This window comes from Lynx rufus, unplaced genomic scaffold (assembly GCF_022079265.1).
Source record: "Lynx rufus isolate CCGP_SWC_20201006 ecotype Redwood Valley unplaced genomic scaffold, mLynRuf1.p SCAF_18, whole genome shotgun sequence".
NCBI lineage: Eukaryota > Metazoa > Chordata > Mammalia > Carnivora > Felidae > Lynx > Lynx rufus.
The window spans coordinates 293,875-315,458 of record NW_025814832.1 but is presented as its reverse complement, the minus strand read 5'-3'; the positions used below and the strand labels follow the sequence as shown (position 1 = coordinate 315,458).

The window sequence follows — 21,584 nt, the reverse complement described above, 5'->3', positions numbered from 1 at the left end:
ATCCTTTTTGGGTTCACATAATTTATCCCCACCTCACCACCTTCACTTCTGTCCTCAGTGTTAGCCTGCTGTGGTGGAGCCACAGAATTAGGAGGAGTAAAGAATAATTTTCAAAAAAGTCAAAAAACATGACTTACGTATAAAATGAACATATGTCAAAGTTTTTATTCACTGGTTAATGAATGAGGACATCAATAAGATATTAAGACTAGTTCAAAAGAGAATTTGAGAATGAATACAGATTTGGTCAAAGGAATACTGAAATGAACTTAACAAGACAGGTTAATGCCCCACAAGGCAAGAAAGTGCAACCTTTGGGGTTCCATTTTCTACCAGGCAGAAAATATCTACATTGCTATTGGACAAGAATTATTTACTCATTATAAGTCTCCTATAAATTAGCCTCTACACTTACAGAGTTGTAAAATACCCTAATCAATAATAAGTCAGAAGTCAAGCAAAGATACACATCCCTAGAAAATCAGGTGATCGCCAGCTGGAACTGGCAGGTTGGACAACACCTGACACTACACTGAGAGGACATCAGTGTAGTTCTTTTTCCTATTCCTTTTTCCTATGTCCAAGTCTGGATGATTTTTTATTAACAGAGGAAACCAGGGAAGTGGGACATTGGGACAGACAGGATAGGGAGTTCCACGAAGGAAGTGATCAAGTGGCAAATGTGGTGGAACTTGGCTTGGGTCTAGAGGTTTGTTGACTGTTGGTGACCTTGAGGAGACCAATGTCCATGAAGGGGAAGGTACATTAATGGTGCAATGTGAGAAGTTATGGACGACTCTTTTGAAAAGTTTGCGAAGATGGAGGCTAGGAGACAAGGGAGGATATTAACAGGGTGTTCTATAGAATTCACTTTCTTTTTTTTCTTTGACTGAAGTTGGCCACACCCTTTCCTTTCTTTCTCTCCCATTCAGGGATGAGGGGAATAAAAATAATAGAAGCATACCTCTCCTAGGGTAACAAAAGGAAAAGCCATTAAAAGGCAATATAAGCTTCTAAGGTGAAATCAAATGCTACCCGAGAACTGGTAACATGGCCCACTGACCTGATGTGATGCCTATTCAGAGATGTTCTTTAATGCTGTTTTAAATGGGGCAAACATAACCTCATACTCCACACCCCCAAGTTCACGTCTATCCTTGGAACATGTACAGGTTGTTAGTTAAGGAAAAATTTCCACGGTTAAAAGAAAGGTTACGAGGCAGCTGGCCCTGGTGAGGGGGTTGTATCCATGTCCCCCAACCTGCTACACAGCTGAATTCTTGAAAGGACTATCATCCCACATTTTCTCCATCTAACTTAACCATTCAGCCTCATGGACACTGATGGCAACTCCCTAGTTCTTGAAACTGCACACACTCTTCCATTATAAAGCCACACTTGGTTTTTCTTTTTCACCTTCCCTGCCCCTCCTGCTCCAATGCCTTTTTGGGTTCTTCCTCTTTATCCAGTCCTCCATGGGTCAATCCTAGACCCTCTTTCTTCTCACCCCATGCTCACACTCTAGGCCATCTTATCACATCCATGGCTTCCAATTCCACTGCCAACCATACTCCAAGGACACCCACATCTCCATCTCTGGTTCTCCCCTCTCCTCCAAGCTCCAGATCCACATGTCTAACTACCTACCGCACATCTTCCCTTGAATATCTCAAGGCACCTCTGCTTCCTACGTCTCCCTCATGTCCGTCTGCTTCTTTGCATCCTCTTGGCTACTGCTCCTCAGCTTATTTCCATCCCAGCTATCATTGTATCCTATCTTGTCTGGACACTGCAGTGGCCTTCCCCCCTCCCCCCCCCCCATTTCTCTGTTTTTCTGATTCCTTCACCCTTATGCCTCCTCTACACTGTAGCCAGACTGATCCTTTCAATACACATTATCCAGGTCTGCCTCCCCTCCAGCTTCACTTTGCACTGTTCTCCTCACTCCCAACATCTCCGCTTCAGTTGGTAAGCACCATGCTCCCTCTTACCACAGGATTCTTGCACAACCGGATCTCTGTTTGGAGCTTTCTTTCCTCCCCCTTGGCCTAGTTAGTTCTTCCTCAACTTCAGGTCTCAGCTGGAACCTCCTTTTCTCTGGGAAACCTCCCTAACTACTCTTAGAAAGCCACCACAACAAACCTTTCCTATACAGCACTCATGTCAGTTCAAAATCATCCACACACATGCGTGGCAACTTGATTAATGTCTGTTGCCTGCAATAGACTGTGAGAACCATGAGAGCAGGAATAGTGTTGATTTAGCTGAATGTCTAAGTCAGTGTCTAGTTATAGAAGCCCCTGGACATATACTGAAACGATGGATGGATTGATGGATGGATGGATGGGTGAATGGATGGACATACCTAAAGAAAATGAGACTTTTGTCCACATTATATTTAGAAGCATGGAGCAACAGATCTACTACCCATCTTTACCAAATTCTAGACCAGGGCTATCCATGTCAACCATCACTGTTTGTTAAAATCACCTAGGTAAGGATACATACTTGCAACGGGTAGATAAATAAGTTTTGGAGATGTAATACACGGTACAGTGATTATAGAAAACAAAACTATTATAAATATTAAACTTTCTAAGAGACTAGATCTTAATTGTTCCCACCACTAGAAGAAATGATAAGTATGTGAAGAGACAGAGGTGTCAGCTAATGCTACAATGGCAATCATATTGTAGTACAAATGTATCAAATCAATATGTTGGACACCTTAAACATACTATATTAAATGGCAATTACATCTCAATTAAAACTGATGAAACTTAAAAATCAACTGAAAAGATTGGAAGCTAGGAAGCTGAAAAGATTATATACTGTATGATTCCAACTCTCTGACATTCTGGAAAGAGCAAAAGTATGGATACAGTAAAAAGACAGTGGTTGCCAGGGGTTGGGGATTTGTAAGGGGTGAGGGTGGGGGGAGGGAGGGATAGACAGGTGGAACATGGGGGATTCTTAGGGCAGTAAAACTATTCTGTACCAAACTGTAGGATGGAGACATGATATTATACATTTGTCAAAACTCATACAATGTACAACACAGAGTAAACTCTCAACTGTGGTCTTTAGTTAATGATGATGTGTCCGTACTGCCTCACCATTTGTGACAAATGTACCACACTAAAGCAAGATGTTACTAACAGGGGAAACTGGGAGGCCAGAGAGGAGGTTGAGAGTGTATAACAGGGGACTCTTTGTACTTTTCTTTCAAAGTTTCTGTAAGCCTAAAACGTTCCAAAAAATAAAGTCTATTAATTAAAAAAAAAAAAAAATCATGACTCCCAGACCAGTTAAATCAGATCTCTGAGGGTTGAGCCCAGGCATCAGGGTGTTTTCAAAGCTCCCTAGGAGATCCTGGCATGTAGGCATGTTGATAACTACTATCTAGACTGAATTGGGAATGGGAGGGGGAGACGGCAGCTGGGAGCTCTCTCTCAGCTCTGAGGCAGGTTTCCCAGGAAGGTGGGTGGATATTGGCACGCCTTGCCTAAAAGGAGATGGCAACGGCGAGGGGATCCTCTTTTGTGAAGGCCCCAGAACCTTAGGGATGGTCCCTTGGACTCTGGGGGAGACCAAGTGTACAGGTTTAACCAGCTTCTTCCTGTGTTGCAGCTCCCCATTGTTCCCTTTCTGTTCCTTCAGCATAGAGCCCTGTCCAGGCCATGGGGGGTGGGGGGGGGGCTCTTGAGGAGACCAAAGGTCTGCGGGCGGGGGGGGGGTGGCAGGGAGGGGAATGTCACAAGATCCTCAATGCAGACAGCAGCAGCCAATTGCAAGGACCACGGCTAGGAAAGTGACTGATCTTGCAGGGGATGGGGCAGAGTGAGCCAGTCAGTAACAGGAAAGAAAGAGCCACAGCAGAGGGCATCTGAGAGAGAAAGCAGGAGGGGCTTCCTCCCACATATCCTGGAGTGTGGGGCAGTAGCCTTTGGAAAGCCAAAGGGGTGGAAATCTGGGTTATAGCTACAGGGGAGTCCTGAGCTAGTTTGCTAGGCTGAGGAGCAGGAACAGGGAACTGGAAAAAGCCAGAGATATACAGGCCAGTGAAAGGCCTCATTACAGATCAGGTGGAGAGAATGGGGCTCCCAGAGGGAAGGCCCCATCTTGTGATTCAGCTGAGAGATACTTTTTGAACGGTCTTCATCATGGTGAAACAGTCAATGGGCAGATATAAGTTGAGAAAGTGACTCAGCCAGTGGATGAGGTTGCAATTCCTGGGCCCTGATTCCAGTCTTGTGGGAGAAGGACTGGACACCAGACCACATACCAAGGGTGTCTCAGGGGCTATGGACCAGGGATGGATTCCTAGAGGAGGTGACTTGGAGATGGTGGGGGCCCAGGCAGTGGGGAGGGCAGGGAGGCTGACCACAAAGCTGGGATGGGCTAATGACAAACTGGTCAGCTTAACCTGGGAGGGGATTGGCAGCTGCCCTGGAGAATGAGAGGATACGGACTTTGTTCCCTGGGTTGTCCTAGCTGGAGAAATAAATGGGTCTGAGATCCCAGAAGGCAAAGCCAGGTCTGTGTATGTATGGGGGAGGGGACCTGGGAAGAAGATGGTCATTTAAGCCATGGCCACCCAGTCCACCAGGGGGCTGGAGTGGTGCAGGGAGTCCTTGCAGACCAGGGCTCTGTACTGCCGGTGAGAAGGAGAACAAGCCTTTCTCCAGACCCTTCTGGGCCTCAGTTGATCCCCAGAGTCCAGTGCCACCCACTGCATGGCTCCCCTGGCCGCTCTCGGCAGGGTCCAAATGGCCCAGGAAGCAGGCCTGCTTGTTTGCCCAAAGGGTGTGCAGGCATGTGTGTGTTTGTGTGTAAGAGACTCCATTATCTGTGGGGTGTTTATATGGGTCCCAGTATATGTCTGGGTGTCCCCCTGGGAAAATTGGAACCCGCAGTAGCCCTGAACCCTCCTCCCTCTTCTACCTTAGACTGAGACCACGTAGGATAATAAGTATTGGGGAGATCAGATACCAAACAAAGTGCCCATGGGTCCCAGAGCCCAAAGAGATTCTCTGCACGTAATCAGGGCACTCCAAGGGCAAACCCCAGACTGGCCCCAAGCCTTCAGTTGGACACCACTGGCCTCAGCTCAGCTCCCCTGTGTTTAGGCTTAGAAGTACAGCCTCTGTCCCTGGTTTTCCTAGATGTCCTTACCCTGTGCAGGGTTCTCCATTTCCCTGGCAGCTGATGTGGGAAGACCTGGGTGGGGTGGGTGGGCTGGGGACCTGGGCTCTAGTCTGGCTCTTCTCTGGCTTGCCATGTGACGGAGCGAGACACTATTTCCTGAGCCTCAGTTTCCCTACCACGGTGTGCCTCCTAGAGTCGTTGTCCTTGTGGGGAAATGGTGTCATGCACCTGTGGTCCTATTCAAAGCTCTTATGCATGATTTGGCCTGTCATACCCAGGCCCAGGGCTTGGTGACCAATGCCAGGGATGAACCAACCCCTTGAAGGCGGGACTGACTTTGACAAGCAAAGGCAGGGATGAGGGAAGGCGGTGTGCTAGAGGAGTGGGTGGGTCTGGAGAGCTGTGGGGAGTAAGGACTCAATGGAGTGTGGGGCATGGTTAGGAAACCATCCAGAGAGGGTAGCAGGGTTGATGGCAGGGTCCTCAAACTGGAGGAGCATGGTAGGGTTCTGAGAGGGAGGAGTATGGCCAGGTTGGTGCCTGAAGATTGCTCTGGCAGGCAGTGAGAGGATGGATTGGAGTCCTAAGGACCAAGGCCAGATCAGTGAGGAAGTGAGAGATGGTGGGGAAGAACTGGGAACAGATCTACTTACTGGTCTCGGCATTTGGGAAACTTCTGCCTGGCTACCGGTGTCCCTTTTGTAGAGGGCTTGGTACAGTCCCTCATGGGACCTTCACAGGCTGACCAGGAAACATGCAGGAGAAACTTTGGTATCCATTTCTCAGATGGAAAAACTGATCCCCAGGCTGGGTAGCCTTTGGCTTGGTCTCCTGGTGGGGCTCCAGTTTTACCCAGCTGGGAACTCCACACACGGGTAAATACCAATCATGCAGGATATGCTGAGCCCATAGTTATTAAGGCTGGTTCCGGGCAGCTCCAGAGACAGAAAATTCTTTTTAAGACCCTCCCTTGCTGAGTCCTTACTAGATACACAGCACTGTATCAGATGCTTGGCACCAGGACTTCATTTAATGTCACAAGAACCCCCCGAGGAGGTGCTGCTGTTATCCACATTCTACCAATAAGACAACCGAGACTCCTCTCCTCCGATGGCTTGCCAAAGGTCACACAGAGCTATTAAAACAAAAGCTTGGATTCAAGCTCAAGGCTGTCTGGCCTCAATGATGACTGTTCATGATGGCCATGGGGGGCTACTATGAGCAGGAGGCTGCAGGGTCCAGAGAGCCCATAGCAGTGCTCAAGGCCAAGGGGCCACAGTAAAGACACTAGGCTCATGTCACAGAGACTCTGTGATGCTCCACTGGGACTTTTGCCCTATGAGGAGTGGGATGGCTCCCAAGGACCCGACCTTGGCTCCCTGGGCCCCTGTGAAACATGGGCAGCCCATTGGCTCCTAAACATCGTGTTCTTCCCAAGGAGGGGCCACAGAACCTGCTCCAGAGCCTGAGCCACATCCTGGACTGTAGCTCCTCACCCTCCAGAGCCAGTCTTTCTCCCACCCTTTCCCTCCTTTCCTCTTTCTCGCCTCCCTCCAGAGCGCCTCTCACCACTGTCCTGTTCAGACCCTTGCAGAAAAACTAGCAAAGCCAGTGATCCCGCTGGTGAGAAAGAGCACACATCCCGATGTTGAAAATGTACACACAGTTTGTTGTTGTTGTTGTTGTTTAACTCAAGAAAGGGCTTTTATTGTTTTTAACTCACTTCCTGGGAAGTTAATTTTTTAAACACTCTTATGGAGTTTGTTCATCATTTGTGCTACATTCAAAAGCAGTAATGCCAACCCAAACCTTCAGTGATGCGGTAAGCACCCCATCCAGGCTCACGTGGGCAGTGAAGCCAGGCCCACCTTTGAGGTCTGCGAGGGCAGGTCCAATCGATGTAGGCCCCTGAAACTCCCACCCTCCAGGCCCCAGTGTAGAGATGCTCAAGGAAACTTGTGGATCTGTGATTAGCCTCCCATGAACTCTGAAAAAGTGTTCTTAAAAACAGTATCGAATTATTGTTTAAGCCCTGGGTTACAATGCCTTAGTGCAGAGGGGCCAGGGAGAAATGTGGGCCCATTGACAATGGGCCACATTCTGCTCATAGCCTTAAAGACACATAGAAACTATATTACAGATGCACGTGCCAGTGCGAGACATGCAGGTGTGCTGTGTGCAGCAGATGGGCACGCACATGCGTGTGTGCGTGGAGGCGCGACACATACCCACAGGCACAAAGATGAACAGGACACAGACACTCCTCCAGCCCAGCCTCCCTTTCCTTCTCAGTGCCCGCCTTCCTGCAATAGGAACCCCACGGAGGCAACTGAAATCCCGTGTTTAGCCCATGTTTTCAGGGGAGGTATCTGAGTCCTGCTTTATTTTCCTTTGGGGTCAATCTCTTGAGCATTTGGTCAGTAAGTGCCAAGCCAACCAGGCACAGATCCCAGGGAGAAGATAAAGTCTGCCCCAGCATGGCCAGGTCCACACACATGCTCCAGCGCACCAGCTCTGAGCAGGCCGAATGTCAACCGTCTTTGGGGTGAGGCAGTGGCAGGAGGCCCACCTCTCTGTGGCCACTTGCCAGCATGCACACCCCACCAGGGTCCCGCTTCCAGTGCTGCCTCCAACCTGGGCAGTTTGTCCTTCATTGTAGGAACGTGAGGGCAGCTTCTGGGGCCAGATGGGTAGGCCAGTGTAGGGTCGGAGATTGGATTCCAGTTACATCAGCATCTGCAAGGCCACAGCCCTGTGAGTCCAGGGCCTTTGGTCGGCCAGCCCCTGGTGTCTCTCCTACAGGGGAGCCACACGGGGAGGGAGTAAAGTGGGCAGGGAAGGTGGGTGCTCCTGGCTCAGGCCCCTGCCGGAAGCTTTCATTTAACCCATTCTCCCGGTGGCGCCGAGCGTGACAAAATCAAGGAAGGTCAGTCCATCCCACCTGGCTGCCAAATAATGAGGAGTGTGCCGGGAACCACCCAAAGCTGTAGGAGAGCTTTCTAGGTGTTCCCAAGCAGGCCTTTACACCACTCCACTCCTGACATTAAAAACAAAAGTAAAAGACAGCAAGAAAGGAATCTGAATTCTCCAATGCTGGCCCCTGCCTCCCTGAGGCCTAGGAATACCCACTGAGGGCTCAGAGCCTCCATGTCAGCATTCTCAGTAGACAAGAGCTCCGGCAGGACCCCCTCTGAGGTGGGCAAGGTACAGCTCTCCATGCGCATGAGGCAGTGAGCCAGGCCCGCCTGGCTCCCCGTGGGCGGTCTCTGCTATGGTGGTAAGCCAGGACTCCACCTGCTACCTTGGTTTCCTACCTCCTGCCTTGCCAAGCAGCCAGGTGGCGTTTCTAAGGCACCATGGGTACCTCTCTTTCCCATAGGATGGATCCCATCAGGGAGAGCCAGGACAAGGAGAAAGGCCTTATGGGAGCCCTGCCCCCCAAGCCCCAGATGACAAACATTCCAGTCCTGTCCCTGGACTTGCGCGCTGAGGTCATGCAGCATGATAGAAGGAGGAGGGCCGGAAGAGGGGCCACAGTCCTCAGCCCCCTGCCCGCAGGGGCGACTGTCGGCATGAGGGCAGTGGGCCTTTGGAGGCGTGGGATGAGCGTGCTGCCGGCGGCCCTGGGCGCATGCAGGGGCTCAGGATGCAGCCTCATCTTCTTGAACGCCGGGGAGCTCCAGGCTCTTGCCCCCTTCGCCACACCTGTCTTTCCTGTTCAGGGGACACCACGGGCAGAGGGACCTCAGGGGTCAGAACACGCACTCAGGAAGACACTCTCACACATACTCACACAGCCATTCCTTTTCCACAATTTCTCAGCCACGTCCCCCTACCCATTTCTCCAAGCTCACCTCAGCCTCGCCCCCACCCCCGCACTGTGGCCCCTTGCTAGTCTCCCTACCCCTAGCGTCGGCCCACAACCCTCCACCATTCCTTGTCGCCTGGAGATGAAGTCCACACTTCCCAGCCTGGCTTTCAGAGTTTCTCACAACCTGACCCGGCTGGCTCACAACCTGACCCAGGTCACAGGCTCTCCATGTTGACCTAGCTCAGCCCCCATGGTCCTGGGTAGAGGAGCTTTGGTTTTGAATTTCCTTTGCTTTGTTCACAGGGAAGAGTCTACCTACCAGTTTTGGAATTTCGTCATGTAGCGAATAGGTTCCTGTATCTGATTATTCCCCTAAGATCTTTCTTTTTAAATCACCAATGAATAGGTTCTGATATTTAAAAAAAAAAAAAAAAAAAAATCAATCCCATTTAACTCTACTATAGAGTTTCACCAGTTATCCGAAAGCATAAAAAACAGAGTCTGTCGGGGCGCCTGGGTGGCTCAGTTAGTTAAGAGTCTGACTTTGGCTCAGGTCATAATCTCATGGTTCTCGGGTTTAAGTCCTGCATCGGGCTCTATGCTGACAGCTCAGAGCCTGGAGCCTGCTTTGGATTCTATGTCTGCCTCTCTCTCTTAAAAATAAAAATAAAATAGGGGCGCCTGGGTAGCTCAGTTGGTTGAGCGTCCAACTTCAGCTCAGGTCATGATCTCACAGTCCGTGGGTTCGAGCCCCGCGTTGGGCTCTGTGCTGACAGCTCGGAGCCTGGAGCCTGCTTTGGATTCTGTGTCTCTATCTCTCTCTGCCCCTGCCCCGCTCATACTCGTGTCTCTCTCTCTGCCTCTCAAAAAGAATAAATGTTAAAAACATTTTTTTAATAAAATAAAACATTAAAAACAAAAACAAAAACAAAAAAAAACACAGAGTCGGGGCACCTAGGTGGCTCAGTCAGTTAAGCATGCAACTCTTGATTTCAGCTCAGGTCATGATCTCACTCACAGTTAATGAGTTCGAGCCCCACATTGGGCTCTGCACTCACAGAGCCTGCTTGGGATTCAATCTCTACCCTCTCTCTGACCCTACTCCACTTGCTCTCTCTCAAGATAAACTTAAAAATAAAAAAATAATAAATAAACTTAAAAATTAAAAAAAAAAAACAGTCTGTCAAGGATAAATGTTGGGACTCTATGATGAAGTAAAACCTACTTTTCAAAATTCAACTTGGGTCACAGAATTATAGAATTTTATAGCTGAAAAGGATTAAGCCCAATCCTTTCACAGTCCAGATGAGGAAACGGGCCTTTCTCCCCATTAACGTGTCCATAAAAGGACAATGATTAGTACAACCTTGCTTGGTTGTATTCCTGGGTCCCAGTTCTGTGCCAGATATAGACTAGATGTCTTTAGCCTGTGACTGCCTTTTCACACCCCTAGGGGGCACTGAATCACAGGCACTGAGCTAGAGTTACCAGATGTCCAGATTTGTTCATTACGGTCCTACTTATGCCTTTTGTCCTGCCATAATTAGTAACAGATTCCTCTTTCACTCTCAAAAGTGGCTCCATTTAGATGTTAAATATGTGATCCCCTACTCTAAACCCAATTCCAGCCTCGAGGCCTGCAGACCTAGAGGAACCCAGGGAACCCCTTCTTCCAGTCCTGCCCACCTCACTGAAGAGACAGGGAACTGAAAATAAGCTCAGTACCGTCAAGGCCTCTCCAAAGCACCCCCCACCTCAACTTCCATTGGCCAGGAAATTTGTCAGCTGGAGGGCAGGAAGTTGGTATATGGACCTTACTGAGTGCAAGCAACCTCTGGCTGGAGCAGACCCCAGCTCACCCACTGTGATGGGACTTGACACTTCTGAAGAGCCCACTTACAAAAGAGTGGCCTCACATGAAGCCAGCGTGTGGGCCCCTGCACAGCACAAGTGGTGCTACTCTTTCTGGACAGGCTGAGGTATGCAGACAACATCTGGCACTCACCTCTCTAGGGAGCATGCCTTTTCCACACAGCGGGTGGAAGGGGCGGAAGATGGGGGTGGGGGTGCACAACGTCTCCTCCCTGCAGCATCCTTCATGGGCCAGAGGAAAGCAACCAATGTCCCAGGACCACCTTCTGGTCTAGGACCCCTCAGGGTTTTCTCTCTGCAGGTCTGCGCACAAACTCCAGCAGGCCTTGTTGGCATCCCAAACTGACTTTTATTTTAATGGAAGAAGGTGGAAAAGCTGAGGACGAGGCTCACAGAGGTTTGGGGAATTGCTTCTCTGACCTCTCCTAGGAGGTGGTGAATGTACATGCCTGGGTCACAGTAGGGAGCCTTCAACAAACAGGAATCTCTTCCCTGGCCCTATCAGCCAACCCATCCATACTTGCTGGACAAACATTTACAAAGTGATGACTGAGCACATGGCCTCAGCAATGGCTGGAGGTAGCATGAGCCACTCAGGAAGGCAGCTAACAATCCCCCCCGGGCCAGGAAGAGTCAGCAGAAGTGCCCCTCCTTCCACAGACAAGCAACCTTCTACAAGGAGCGGATACGAGGCCTATCCGCAAACCTCTACCAGGCTGCCGTGGGCTGAGGACAGAGGTGTAAACAGGGCCCTCCTCTGAGACCTGGCGAGTCCCCAGGCTCCAGGCTCAGCCTGCACAGCCCAGTGACAGTGAGAGTCTCGGGGATATAACACAGCCCCCACCCTACCCCAGGGAGCACCCTGCAGGCCTCAGCCCACAGATACTTACGACAGTAAGTTTCCTGGAGCAGACATAGATCGCTCTTCCCTCCGAGCTTGGGGCTCAAATGGGTTCCCAAAGGAACGCTTTCTCAGCATGGACTTAACCAGGATCTGGGGAGGACACACATGTCAGAGTGAGGAACACAGAAACCCAGGCTCCCAGACACATTGGCAGCCTCTACTCTGATTCCCTAAGGGCACAGCTTCCAGGTGGCCCTGCTGAGGCTCCCTTTCAGTCAGCAGAGAAAGGAAGAGAATTCCAAGCAGAGGAAATGGCAAGAGCATGAGTGGTGATGTTGAAAGGTGAATTCTGGGAATGGTGAGGAGCTTGGTACAACTGGTGGGGGTGCCCAGAGGCCAGGAACAGACTACGAAGGGTCTGGAATGCCAGGCTGAAAGGGGACTTTATCTTGAAGACATGGGGCGTGCAATCAGGAAATGCTTTACAGCTAAGGTGGGGAGCATGGAGTGGAGGAGAGGTTGTGCCAGGCAGAGCAGAGAGGAAGCGCACAGCAGCCTGGGGGAGATGCCTGGACAGGTAGAGGCTGCTGCACCCCAGCTCTCTGACTTTGTCCCTCCTCCTGCAGCAAGGACAGTTCTAGGCTGCTGCCTACACACACACACACACACACACACACACACACACTCACAAACACATGCCTGGCATGGGGGTGCAGTCATTCGTTTACTTCATTCATTCATTCATTCATTCATTCATTCAACAACTATTTATCAAGTGCCTAGCATATTCCAGACACTATTCTAGGTGCAGGGGCCACACTGAGGCAAAAATTCTTGCCCTTTATGGAGCTTATGTTCTAGTTAGGGGGACAAGTAGTAAACAAGACAAATCAGTAAAATACGTGAGTTAGTGATACGGGCTAAGGAGAAAACGGTAAAACAAGGCAGGAGGATATGGAAGGACAAAGAGGAGATGGGAACTTTTGATAAGGGGCCAGGGAAGGCCCACTTCTCACTGAGGTGACTTTGGAGTAAAGGTCTGAAGGGAGTGAGGAAGCGAGCCCTGCAGATTTCTGGGCAGGAGCACCCCCCAGGAGGAAAGGGAAGTGCAAAGGTTCTGGAGCAGCAGCTTATGCAGCACATGGTTGGAGGTGAGCAAATGGAGAGAGCAGAGGAGAGGTCCACAGGGAGATGGGGGCGGAAGGTACACGGACTGTGCAGACAGTCAAGGTTGTGGCTCCTACTCCGAGTGACATGGGAGCCTACGTGAGCAGGGTAGACATGAACAGTCACTGGGACCCACCCTGGCTGCTAAGCTGAGCACTAACTGTCATGCGGGTGACGGTGGAAGCAGGGGACAACTTGGGAGGCTATTCCAGTGGTTAATGATGGCTAAGACAAAGGAAGGAGCAGCAGAGACCCTATGGGAGCTGACTGGTTCCAGAGACCACAGAGCCCTGGAGCTCTATGGAGCACAGGAATAAGCAGGACTCTGGCCACCTGTCCCTAGCTGGGCCTGGACCAAGCAGGGAGGGCTAATGCACACAGGCCTGATGTACCCACAGCACAGGTACCAGCTCTCTCTTTGCCTTGTGCTTACTCTGACTCACTGTGATACCTCAGTGCAGGGCAGGTCATGGTTCTCAGTGTCCTCCACAAAACCCCATGTGGCCACGAGGGGCTACATGAATAACTTCCAACAGTTAACATGGAAGATGTCCAGAGAAAGATGAGAAAAAGTAAAATGTGAGAGGAGAGTGGAGGGAGCACATGGGTGCGGTCCAAAGAGCTCAGGGCCACCTCTCCAATTCAAACGCTTCCTATGCCTTCTTAGCGTCATGTCCTTGACACAAAGTACAGCGCTTGGAAGCAAGGAGGGAGGGAGGGAGGGAGGGAGGGAGGGAGGGAAGAAAGGAAGGAAGGAAGGAAGGAAGGAAGGAAGGAAGGAGGGAAGGAAGGAGGGAAGGAGGGAAGGAAGAAAATATTTCTTCCAGTCATGGTGAAAGATCCTCGGTGAGGGCAGTATATTTTTTAAATCACTCACTCTCCTCACCAAGCCTCCTGGTCTCCCTACTGCAAGGCTGAATAACATGGCCTCTTTCCCCACTGCCTTCCAGCAGCGCCCCAGTAGATCAGCATTGGGGATGACTGACCAGATGGCCCTCTGTCCCCTGACAGGGCCTGCGTAGAGCAAGTCTCAGGCAATGACCATGCCCTCCTCAGGCCCTCCCAGGATAAGGGAGTCTTTGGCCCATCACCCTCTTACCACCGTGGTCCAGCTGGGGATGAGCTTGACTGAGTTCTTCACTTCCTCCTCGGTCACCTCCACCACACTGCAGTGTTCCTCCTCTGAGGGAAGGGGCTCCTCCCCACTCTTGGTCACCCAGGGGTGCAACTGTGGAGTGGGAGGACAGAGAGAGGTCAGACAGACACCCAGTCAGCAAAGAATACCACGGGCATTCTATCAGCAATCGCCTTGAGGGGACCCAACACCCATAAACTCCCATTCCAAACCCAATATATATATGACTTGGTGTAGGGCTCTCTAGAAGGAGATACTGAGGCCTGTTTGCTGTGTCCAAGGCCAGCCCAGATCAAGACCTCTGGTTCCCCAACCTTGATGTCTGGCACCCCAATCCTTGTTTCAGGATTCTTGTCTAGCATCTTCAGGATTAGGTCCTTGAGCTCCTCACTGATGTTTGGCCTAAAAGTGGGGAAGGAAGGAGATGAGGGAGAGACAGTCAGTGAGGATTCTTTCTTGCCCACCTCTCCATCCCCACCTGCTCTGGGATTCCCTGAATAGTACATGCCAGGTCAGAGACACACCCAACCCTCACTTCTCAGAGAGCAGGAAGGTATTGAGGCAGAAGGAAAGAGTTTCAGAACAAGTAGATGGATATCCTTCTTTCCTGAATAGGAAGTAAAGCCATCTCCTCCAGAGGCAGGGGCCACAAATACAAATGCGGTCCAGGGGCACTGGATACCCTCTCAGTGCAGAGATGGTGAGGATAGTGAGAAAAGTCATTTTATGGGACACCAGGGGCCTTCACCCCACTCACCATCTTATCCTCTCCTCTGCCTGGGAGGTAGCCAAGAAATACTCTCATTTGACAGAGGAGGAAACTTAGGCCCAGAGAGGTTAGCGGGTTGGCACATTGCTACCCACAAGAGTGAGGGCAGGGATGAGAGATTCAGGGGAAGGGGGAGCAGGACACTCAGCCCCACATTAGCCTGACTGTTTCTGCCCAAACTCCAGGCTTCTTTGCTACCAACATTTTTGGGGAGCCCATCCATCCAAGCCTGCAGAGAAGGAACTCACTCTTGGGACTGTTGACCTTGGTTCCCTCTGCTGTCCTAGATATTTAATCCCATTTACAACTCTTGGGATGGGAAGAAAGAGACCTCCGGCAGGGGGTACAGCAGGAGGAAAGGTACAGAGACAGGCAAAAAGGGGTGGAGTCTAGTTGGCTAGTGCTGTGGGGGAACAGGTGGCAGAACCCAGATGTCCTTGAATGCCAGGGTCAGGGAATGGCCTCTTCATGCAGGCTTTTGGGAGGCCTTGGAAAAACTTTAAGCAGGAGATATGGTGAGATTTGTTGTGCTTCATCAGGGTCACCCTGGCCTGACTGGCGGCGGCTGGACTGGAGGGAGGCTGGCAGCAGGGAGACCAAAGAGAAGGTAGCTAGATAAATCCAAGGACAGAACCAGTCAGGGGCGCAGGTGGCAATGGAGTCAAGAGATACAGAAGAGGTGGACTCAACAGGGCTCGGGGACCAGACAGGGAGTGGGAACGAGGGAGCAGGAATCATTGAGGACAATGCCCAGGTTGGTTTCTGACCTTCCCAGGGCACTTTGATCAGATGGCAGAAGGGCCTGAAAAATAAGGAGCCATGGTAGCCAATATCATAACCAGAAGAACCACAGATGAGCAGGGAGACCTCTCCAAATAGTCCCTCTCGGCTCAGAGACCCCAGTTACAAATGAAGGGATGGGGAGGAGGGAGTGGCTTCAAATCCCAGACCCACTGATAACTCTCTTCTGGAGCCTCCACTTTTCCATCTACGAAATGGGGAAGGAAACTGGGATCTTGAAGCCCTCCTACCCCATGTGGGGAAGATAGGGGTTCCCCATGATTCCAGGATCCGTGTAAAGTTGATGCCCATTGACCCCACACAGGCCTTTAGTGAAGGAGTAGTGTGAATGTGTGACCTGGGGTCATTCTTGCCCAACTCCCAGCCTCAGAGTTCCATTTGTACAGTGGAATCCGATTAGATGTCTCTGAGACCTTGCTCTACAGTCCCACCCCTCCATCCGCTCAGGAGCCCCTCCCAGGGAACAGCACCCCCAGAAAGTTGGGGTGGGGCCTTCAAAAGGCAAATGCTCTGCTACAACTCAGACATGCCTCCCTGGGGGTGGGCAGGAGCCCCCTTTCACAGGCAACTCACTCCTCGGGAAACACCACGGCCTCATTCTTGATCTTCCTATGCAGGGCCAGGATGTAATCGTCGATGAACGGGCACTGTGGGGTGTAAAAACAGACAAAGGATGCAGGCCCAGGGCCTCGACTTGCCTTGGGGGACTGACCCCATTTCTTGGTGTGGCCAGAAGTGGGGGGCAGCTCTGGACTCCTTAGGAGAAAGGAAGAACCCTGTCTAACTTGTTCAGGGCTCAGCATACAGTAGGTGCTCAAGAAACACTAACTGAACAAATGAGTCATTGAGGGAACTATGAGCCTGGGTGTACCCACTGGCCATAGAGCCACCTGCAGAAAGGCTTCCACTCCCAGGGCTTGGAGTTTGCGAACATATTCACTGAGATTCCCTCCTGGCTGTCAGTGCAGTCACTAGAGTAGGAGCACCTGTGGACAGGGATTTTGGCTAAGTCAATGTTGAGTGTTCCCAAGGCCCATCCTGACCCAGAGCAAGAGTCAAGGACAATTTGCAGAATGAATGAATGAATGAATGAACATGCGAATGAACAAAAGAATGAATGGCATCAGGGCCAGAAGGACAGGGAGCACTCTGGCAGGAAGATGGCAATACCGCCATCTACACCTCCCATTGGGATGTCTGCTGTCCGGGACTCCTTCATATGGATCTCCTTCCAAGGGTCAGGAGAAAAAAGAAAAAAGCCTCTTTTCCCTCAGTCTTCTCTGGGTCAGGTGGCTCCTTTCAAAAGTCACTTTACTTTAGGACACAAAGGAAATGACAGCCTGCAGCTATCATTCATGCTGGTTCAGCTTGGCCCCGCCCATGGCGCCAAGGGGCTGGGCCCACCCAGCTCTGCCAGCCCACCCAACACTCACCTTGCCATAGACAAAGCAGTATAATGTGACCCCAGTGGCCCACACGTCCAAGGCCTAGGAAGAAACAGCTCGCATCAGTTCCCCAAAAGGAACCAACACCCCTTGCTCACCTAGCTCCCATGGGCTATGGGAGAGGGCATGCTGGGACCCTCCTTCCTCAGTCATACATTCACTCAACAAACACTCCCAGGCACTCGTTCAATGCCTGACCCTGTGCTGAGCACTAGGGACACAGGCTGACAAGAACAAGGTCCCGGCCTCTCAGGGTTTCCATGTCCCCTTGTCACATACCCAAACCAGATACAGTTCCAACTCAATAGGTGCAAAACTCCCTTCACCTACAGGGTCACATTGCTATACCTGTGACACAGATGCACCCCAGAAACCATGCTATGTATTGACCTTATACTCACTAAATTAGCTCGTCATCCCTTTTCCTGATATTCCATTGGAGAAGCCACCATCCACCTTTCTTCTGACACCAGAAACAGCCCCTGCCCACCCCAAGGCCCTGGGCCTTGGCTACCTCCACAGCTCCTCACGGCTCCCCCATATCCTGGGTTCTAACATGTGCTCTCTCTACATCTTCCCCCTCTGGAACCCCACCTCCTCTCCTGGTTTCCACTTTCTCTCCTATGTGAATGATTCTCAAATGTCTACCTACATATTCCTGCCACAGATGATTCAATCTGAATCCAACCAGGGAACACCAGACAAATGCAAACTGATATCATTCTACAAAGTAACAGGACTGTTCTCTTCAAAAATGTCAAGGTCAGAATAGACAAAGAAAGGCTGAGGAACTCTTCCAGATGAAGGGACCCCAAAGAGATGTGACAAGTGAACGCAGTGACTAACTTTGAATCAGATCTTAGACCAGAAAGAAAAAAAAAAAGGCATTAAAGAACAGTATCCAGACAACTGATGAAATCTGAATAAGGTCGATTAGATAACAGTCTTTTATCAATGATTAGTTTCCTAATTTTGATAATTGTACTGAGGTTATGTAAGAGAATGTCCTTGTTCTTAGAAAATATCTGCCAAACTATACTGTGATAAAGGAGGGTAAGGTCTCCAACTTAACTCTCGTACAGTTCAGAAAAATGTAATACGTGTATAATAAATATAGGGAGAGACGGTGAAAAGGTAAATGGGATAAAATGTCAATAATTGGTGACATGGGTAAAAAGATACATGGGAGCGTTTTTTTTTTTGTACTATTGCTGTAATTTTTTGTAAATTTGGAATTACATCAAAATTAGAAATTCTTGAAAACAATCTCTATCTACATCCTTGACCTCTCTTGAGCTCCACACCCACACACATGTCCAAATGCCTCCTGACCATTGGCTCCCTGGCAGAGGCACAGTGAGGCAGGCATCACTCCACAGGTGGGAACAGGCATGTGGCCAGGGGAACAGACGGAACTGCAGCCCTCTGCTCAGAAAGCTTTGCCCACTGCCTCTGTCAGTTAGGAGGAAGCACAAACTTCCAGGCCTTCTAAACTCTGCCCAAGACCCATCATGCCCCCTTCCCAATGCTCCTCAATGCTCTTGTACATTCTGTGGTCTCCATCTCATGCTCAAATCCTCCCCATTCTTCAAGGCCTAGTTCAAACCCTGCCATCTCCAAAAAGTCTGAGAGGAGCCTCCAACTTCTTCCCAAACACGAGCTCTCCTGTTCTTTTCACCATCTCCAGAAGGACAGAGAACTGGGCCATCTGGGCTCTGTCTGTTCCACAGCCCAGCCCAGTGCTCCGTACAGAGAAGCTGGCAGGAAATATCTGCAGTGGAGACCCGGGGCCATCCTGCTGGAAAATGACAGGAAGCCAAAGATGGGGAGTTTCTCAGACTTCAGGAGGCAAACAGGAAGGAGAGGACTGTGTTCAGTGTTCGCGCCTGAGACACAAGGACTCTGATACCCTCAGGTTGGAAATGAGGCTCCACTGCAAACCATTCCACCCCTCCACCTGAATGCCAACTCAGCCTAGGTCCTAGAAGCCACCTTCCCACTGAAGCTCTGGCCGGAATCAGAAATGGCTTCGGGGGCCATGAACGCTGGAGTCCCAGCAGTGCTGGACAGCTGAGCGTCGTTCCCCTCAAACTGGTTGCTGACGCCAAAGTCGGCAATTTTCACATGCCCATCATCGCCCAGGAGCAGGTTGGACGGCTTGATGTCCCGGTGGATGATCTTCTGGCAGTGCACTGCAGAAAGAGGCAGCTTGAGTGCTGGCCTGGGGGGCCACTGCCTGGAACCCCCCCCCCCCACCTGCCCTCGCCTGGCCAGGGAAGCCCATCTTAAACTCTAGGCGAGAAGGAGTGGGGCTATCCTAGCCCATGCACACACTCATCTTGTGAGGACCTCAAAAGAACTCAGGGCCCTCTGCTCCACTATGCAGTAGTGACATCACAGCCAGCCCAGGCTGTCAGAAGCAGAGCTAGGACTGGAGTCCTTGGACTCCAAGTGCAGTGCTCCCTGTGGCAATCAAGACACCTTCTTGCTGAAGGGGCTGTCAGAGGAAATTGGGAAGGGAGCCTCTCCAGAGGCCATCTCTGGCCCTCCCCATGTTGTCTGCAGTCCCAAAGCCTGTCAAAACCTTTTCTCAGTCTCTTCTCCCACCCAGCCAGGTCGGAAATGTTCCTCCTCCTCGGACTTAGGGTGGAATAGTGGGGTATCCTGCAGAAGTACTGCCTCGGGCTTAGGGATTCTGGGCTGAAGAGCATCAGGGGGAGAGGGCATCCCAAGCCTTGGGACTGCTAGGATGAACATGGCTGGGGTAAGGGTCAGCCTTCTCCAGTGGACTGAGAGCTCACCTTGCTTCCTGGGTTCAGCAGTGCCAGGAAAAGATGGGAAGCTCAGGCTGAGATGGCCAGAGACATCCCAGCTTAGAGAAGGCACTGACTCTACCCCACAGTCACCCACTTACGGGCTCTACCTCAGCAAATACTTTCCTCTGGATCAGCAGTCCCCAAGATGTTGGAGAGGAGGGAAGATGGAAAGGGCAGGAGGAAAGAAGAGAGGAGAGGCGGAGATGAAGGGCAAAGGGAGTGAGTGTCACACAACAATAACAACCAAACCAATGTTCCTCTAGTGACTGACTCTTATGTGCCTGATGCACTCAAGAGATTTGACACAATACCCATCAGAGTGCAGAGGCTCAAGGGACTGTGTATTTGACCACGGAAAGTGGTCTCAAATTCTTATCTCAAACCCTGGCCTCTCCCCTGAACTCCGGGATATTTATCCACATGGATGTCCGGCAGACATCTAATGTATTTCTCAAAATTTCTCAACAACACATCTAATTCAGAACTTGATTGCGCTGTCTGCAACCCCCTCCCCATCCCTCACCAAACAAACAAAACAGAAGACCTCTGCTTCTCCTCTAGTCTTTCCTATCGGGTTAATGGCACATTACCAGTTGCTCAGGCCAAAAACCTCAGGATCATCTCCAACTCCTCTCTCTTTCAGACACCACATCCTATTCAATCAACAAGTCCTATGGGCTCAACTTCTAAGATATATTCCAGATGTGACTGCTTCTCATACCTGCATTGCTACACTTGCCCCATCTACAAGAATCAGGTCTGGGCCCCCTGACCATGGAGCCTTCCCCAGGCAGCCTTCATCTTCCCTTCTGAGGACCAGAATGACAAGGAAGGTCTTCAGCACCTGATGCCTCCATTCATCTGCCTGTCCAACCTGTGGTTCTGACCAGTGGGCTCTGGGAAGCCCTTCACTGTGATTAGCTGGGTCTTGACAAGACTTTACTCCAAAGCCAGATGGGATTAGCTTGTTTTGGGATGGGGGAAACAGAGGATGGGAAACAAAAGGCACTGAGCTGAAGAGAAGGGCCCAGGACAGGAAGGGGTGGAAGCCAACCTGGTACAGGGTTGTGCCCATCACTCATCACACCCAGGGTGAAATGCCCCCTTCCCATAACTCTAAACCCTTGAGAGTTTCTGCAAAGCCCTCCTCTCTGTGTGCCTCAGTTTCCCCATATGTGCAAAGAGAGTATTAGAGGGCAGTGGAGTGGCTCAAATGAGATAAAGACAATCCTGGCTCCTGATACCTCAGATAGGTCCTCACCCTGTTTCCCTAGGAAGAGAATATGCTCCTGATAAATCCAGTTAAGATTTGAGAGAGATGGGCACCACTCCTGTTCCCCAAACCAGGCCAGAACCCTCAATGTCTGAGGAACCTCCCCTCCCCATGACCAGCCAGTCATCCAGTGCTGCCCCCCCTCACCTCCTTCATGTCTCCTCCCCACTGCCACTGCCCTAATCCAGGCCTCACCATCTGTCACTTGGGCTGTAGAAAAAGCCTCCTTCCTCACCTCTTGCCCTTCATTCAGCCACTACACAGCTGCCGAGCTTTCTGAGATGCAAATCCTATCATGCCCCTCCCTTCTCAAAGCCCTCAGCGGTTTACAATGCTGACAGAATGAAGTCATGAAAGTCCTCCGTGGAGGTATTCCCAGCCCTCCTGGTACGGCCTGAGTAGCTTTCCAGCTTTGTGTTTCACCACTCTCCACCCCATGCTTCAACCAGATTTTACGTCTCCCCATTCTTTTTTTTTAATTTTTTTTTCAACGTTTATTTATT

The 21,584-nt window shown here is 50.7% G+C and overlaps 1 protein-coding gene across 1 annotated transcript in view; it reads right to left on the bottom strand.

Moving 5' to 3' along the window:
* Nucleotides 1-6,720: 6,720 nt before the first annotated feature.
* Nucleotides 6,721-21,584, bottom strand: part of CAMKK1 (calcium/calmodulin dependent protein kinase kinase 1) — a 28,637-nt gene continuing 13,773 nt past the window's right edge. Inside the window, exons 10-16 of the mRNA XM_047080980.1 lie at nucleotides 18,985-19,184; nucleotides 16,981-17,034; nucleotides 16,121-16,194; nucleotides 14,292-14,379; nucleotides 13,942-14,070; nucleotides 11,722-11,825; nucleotides 6,721-8,862 (exon numbers count right to left, since the gene is read on the bottom strand). Of these exons, the coding sequence (XP_046936936.1) occupies nucleotides 8,790-8,862; nucleotides 11,722-11,825; nucleotides 13,942-14,070; nucleotides 14,292-14,379; nucleotides 16,121-16,194; nucleotides 16,981-17,034; nucleotides 18,985-19,184 (722 nt within the window). The 3' untranslated portion in view covers nucleotides 6,721-8,789. The remainder of the gene's footprint in view (nucleotides 8,863-11,721; nucleotides 11,826-13,941; nucleotides 14,071-14,291; nucleotides 14,380-16,120; nucleotides 16,195-16,980; nucleotides 17,035-18,984; nucleotides 19,185-21,584) is intronic.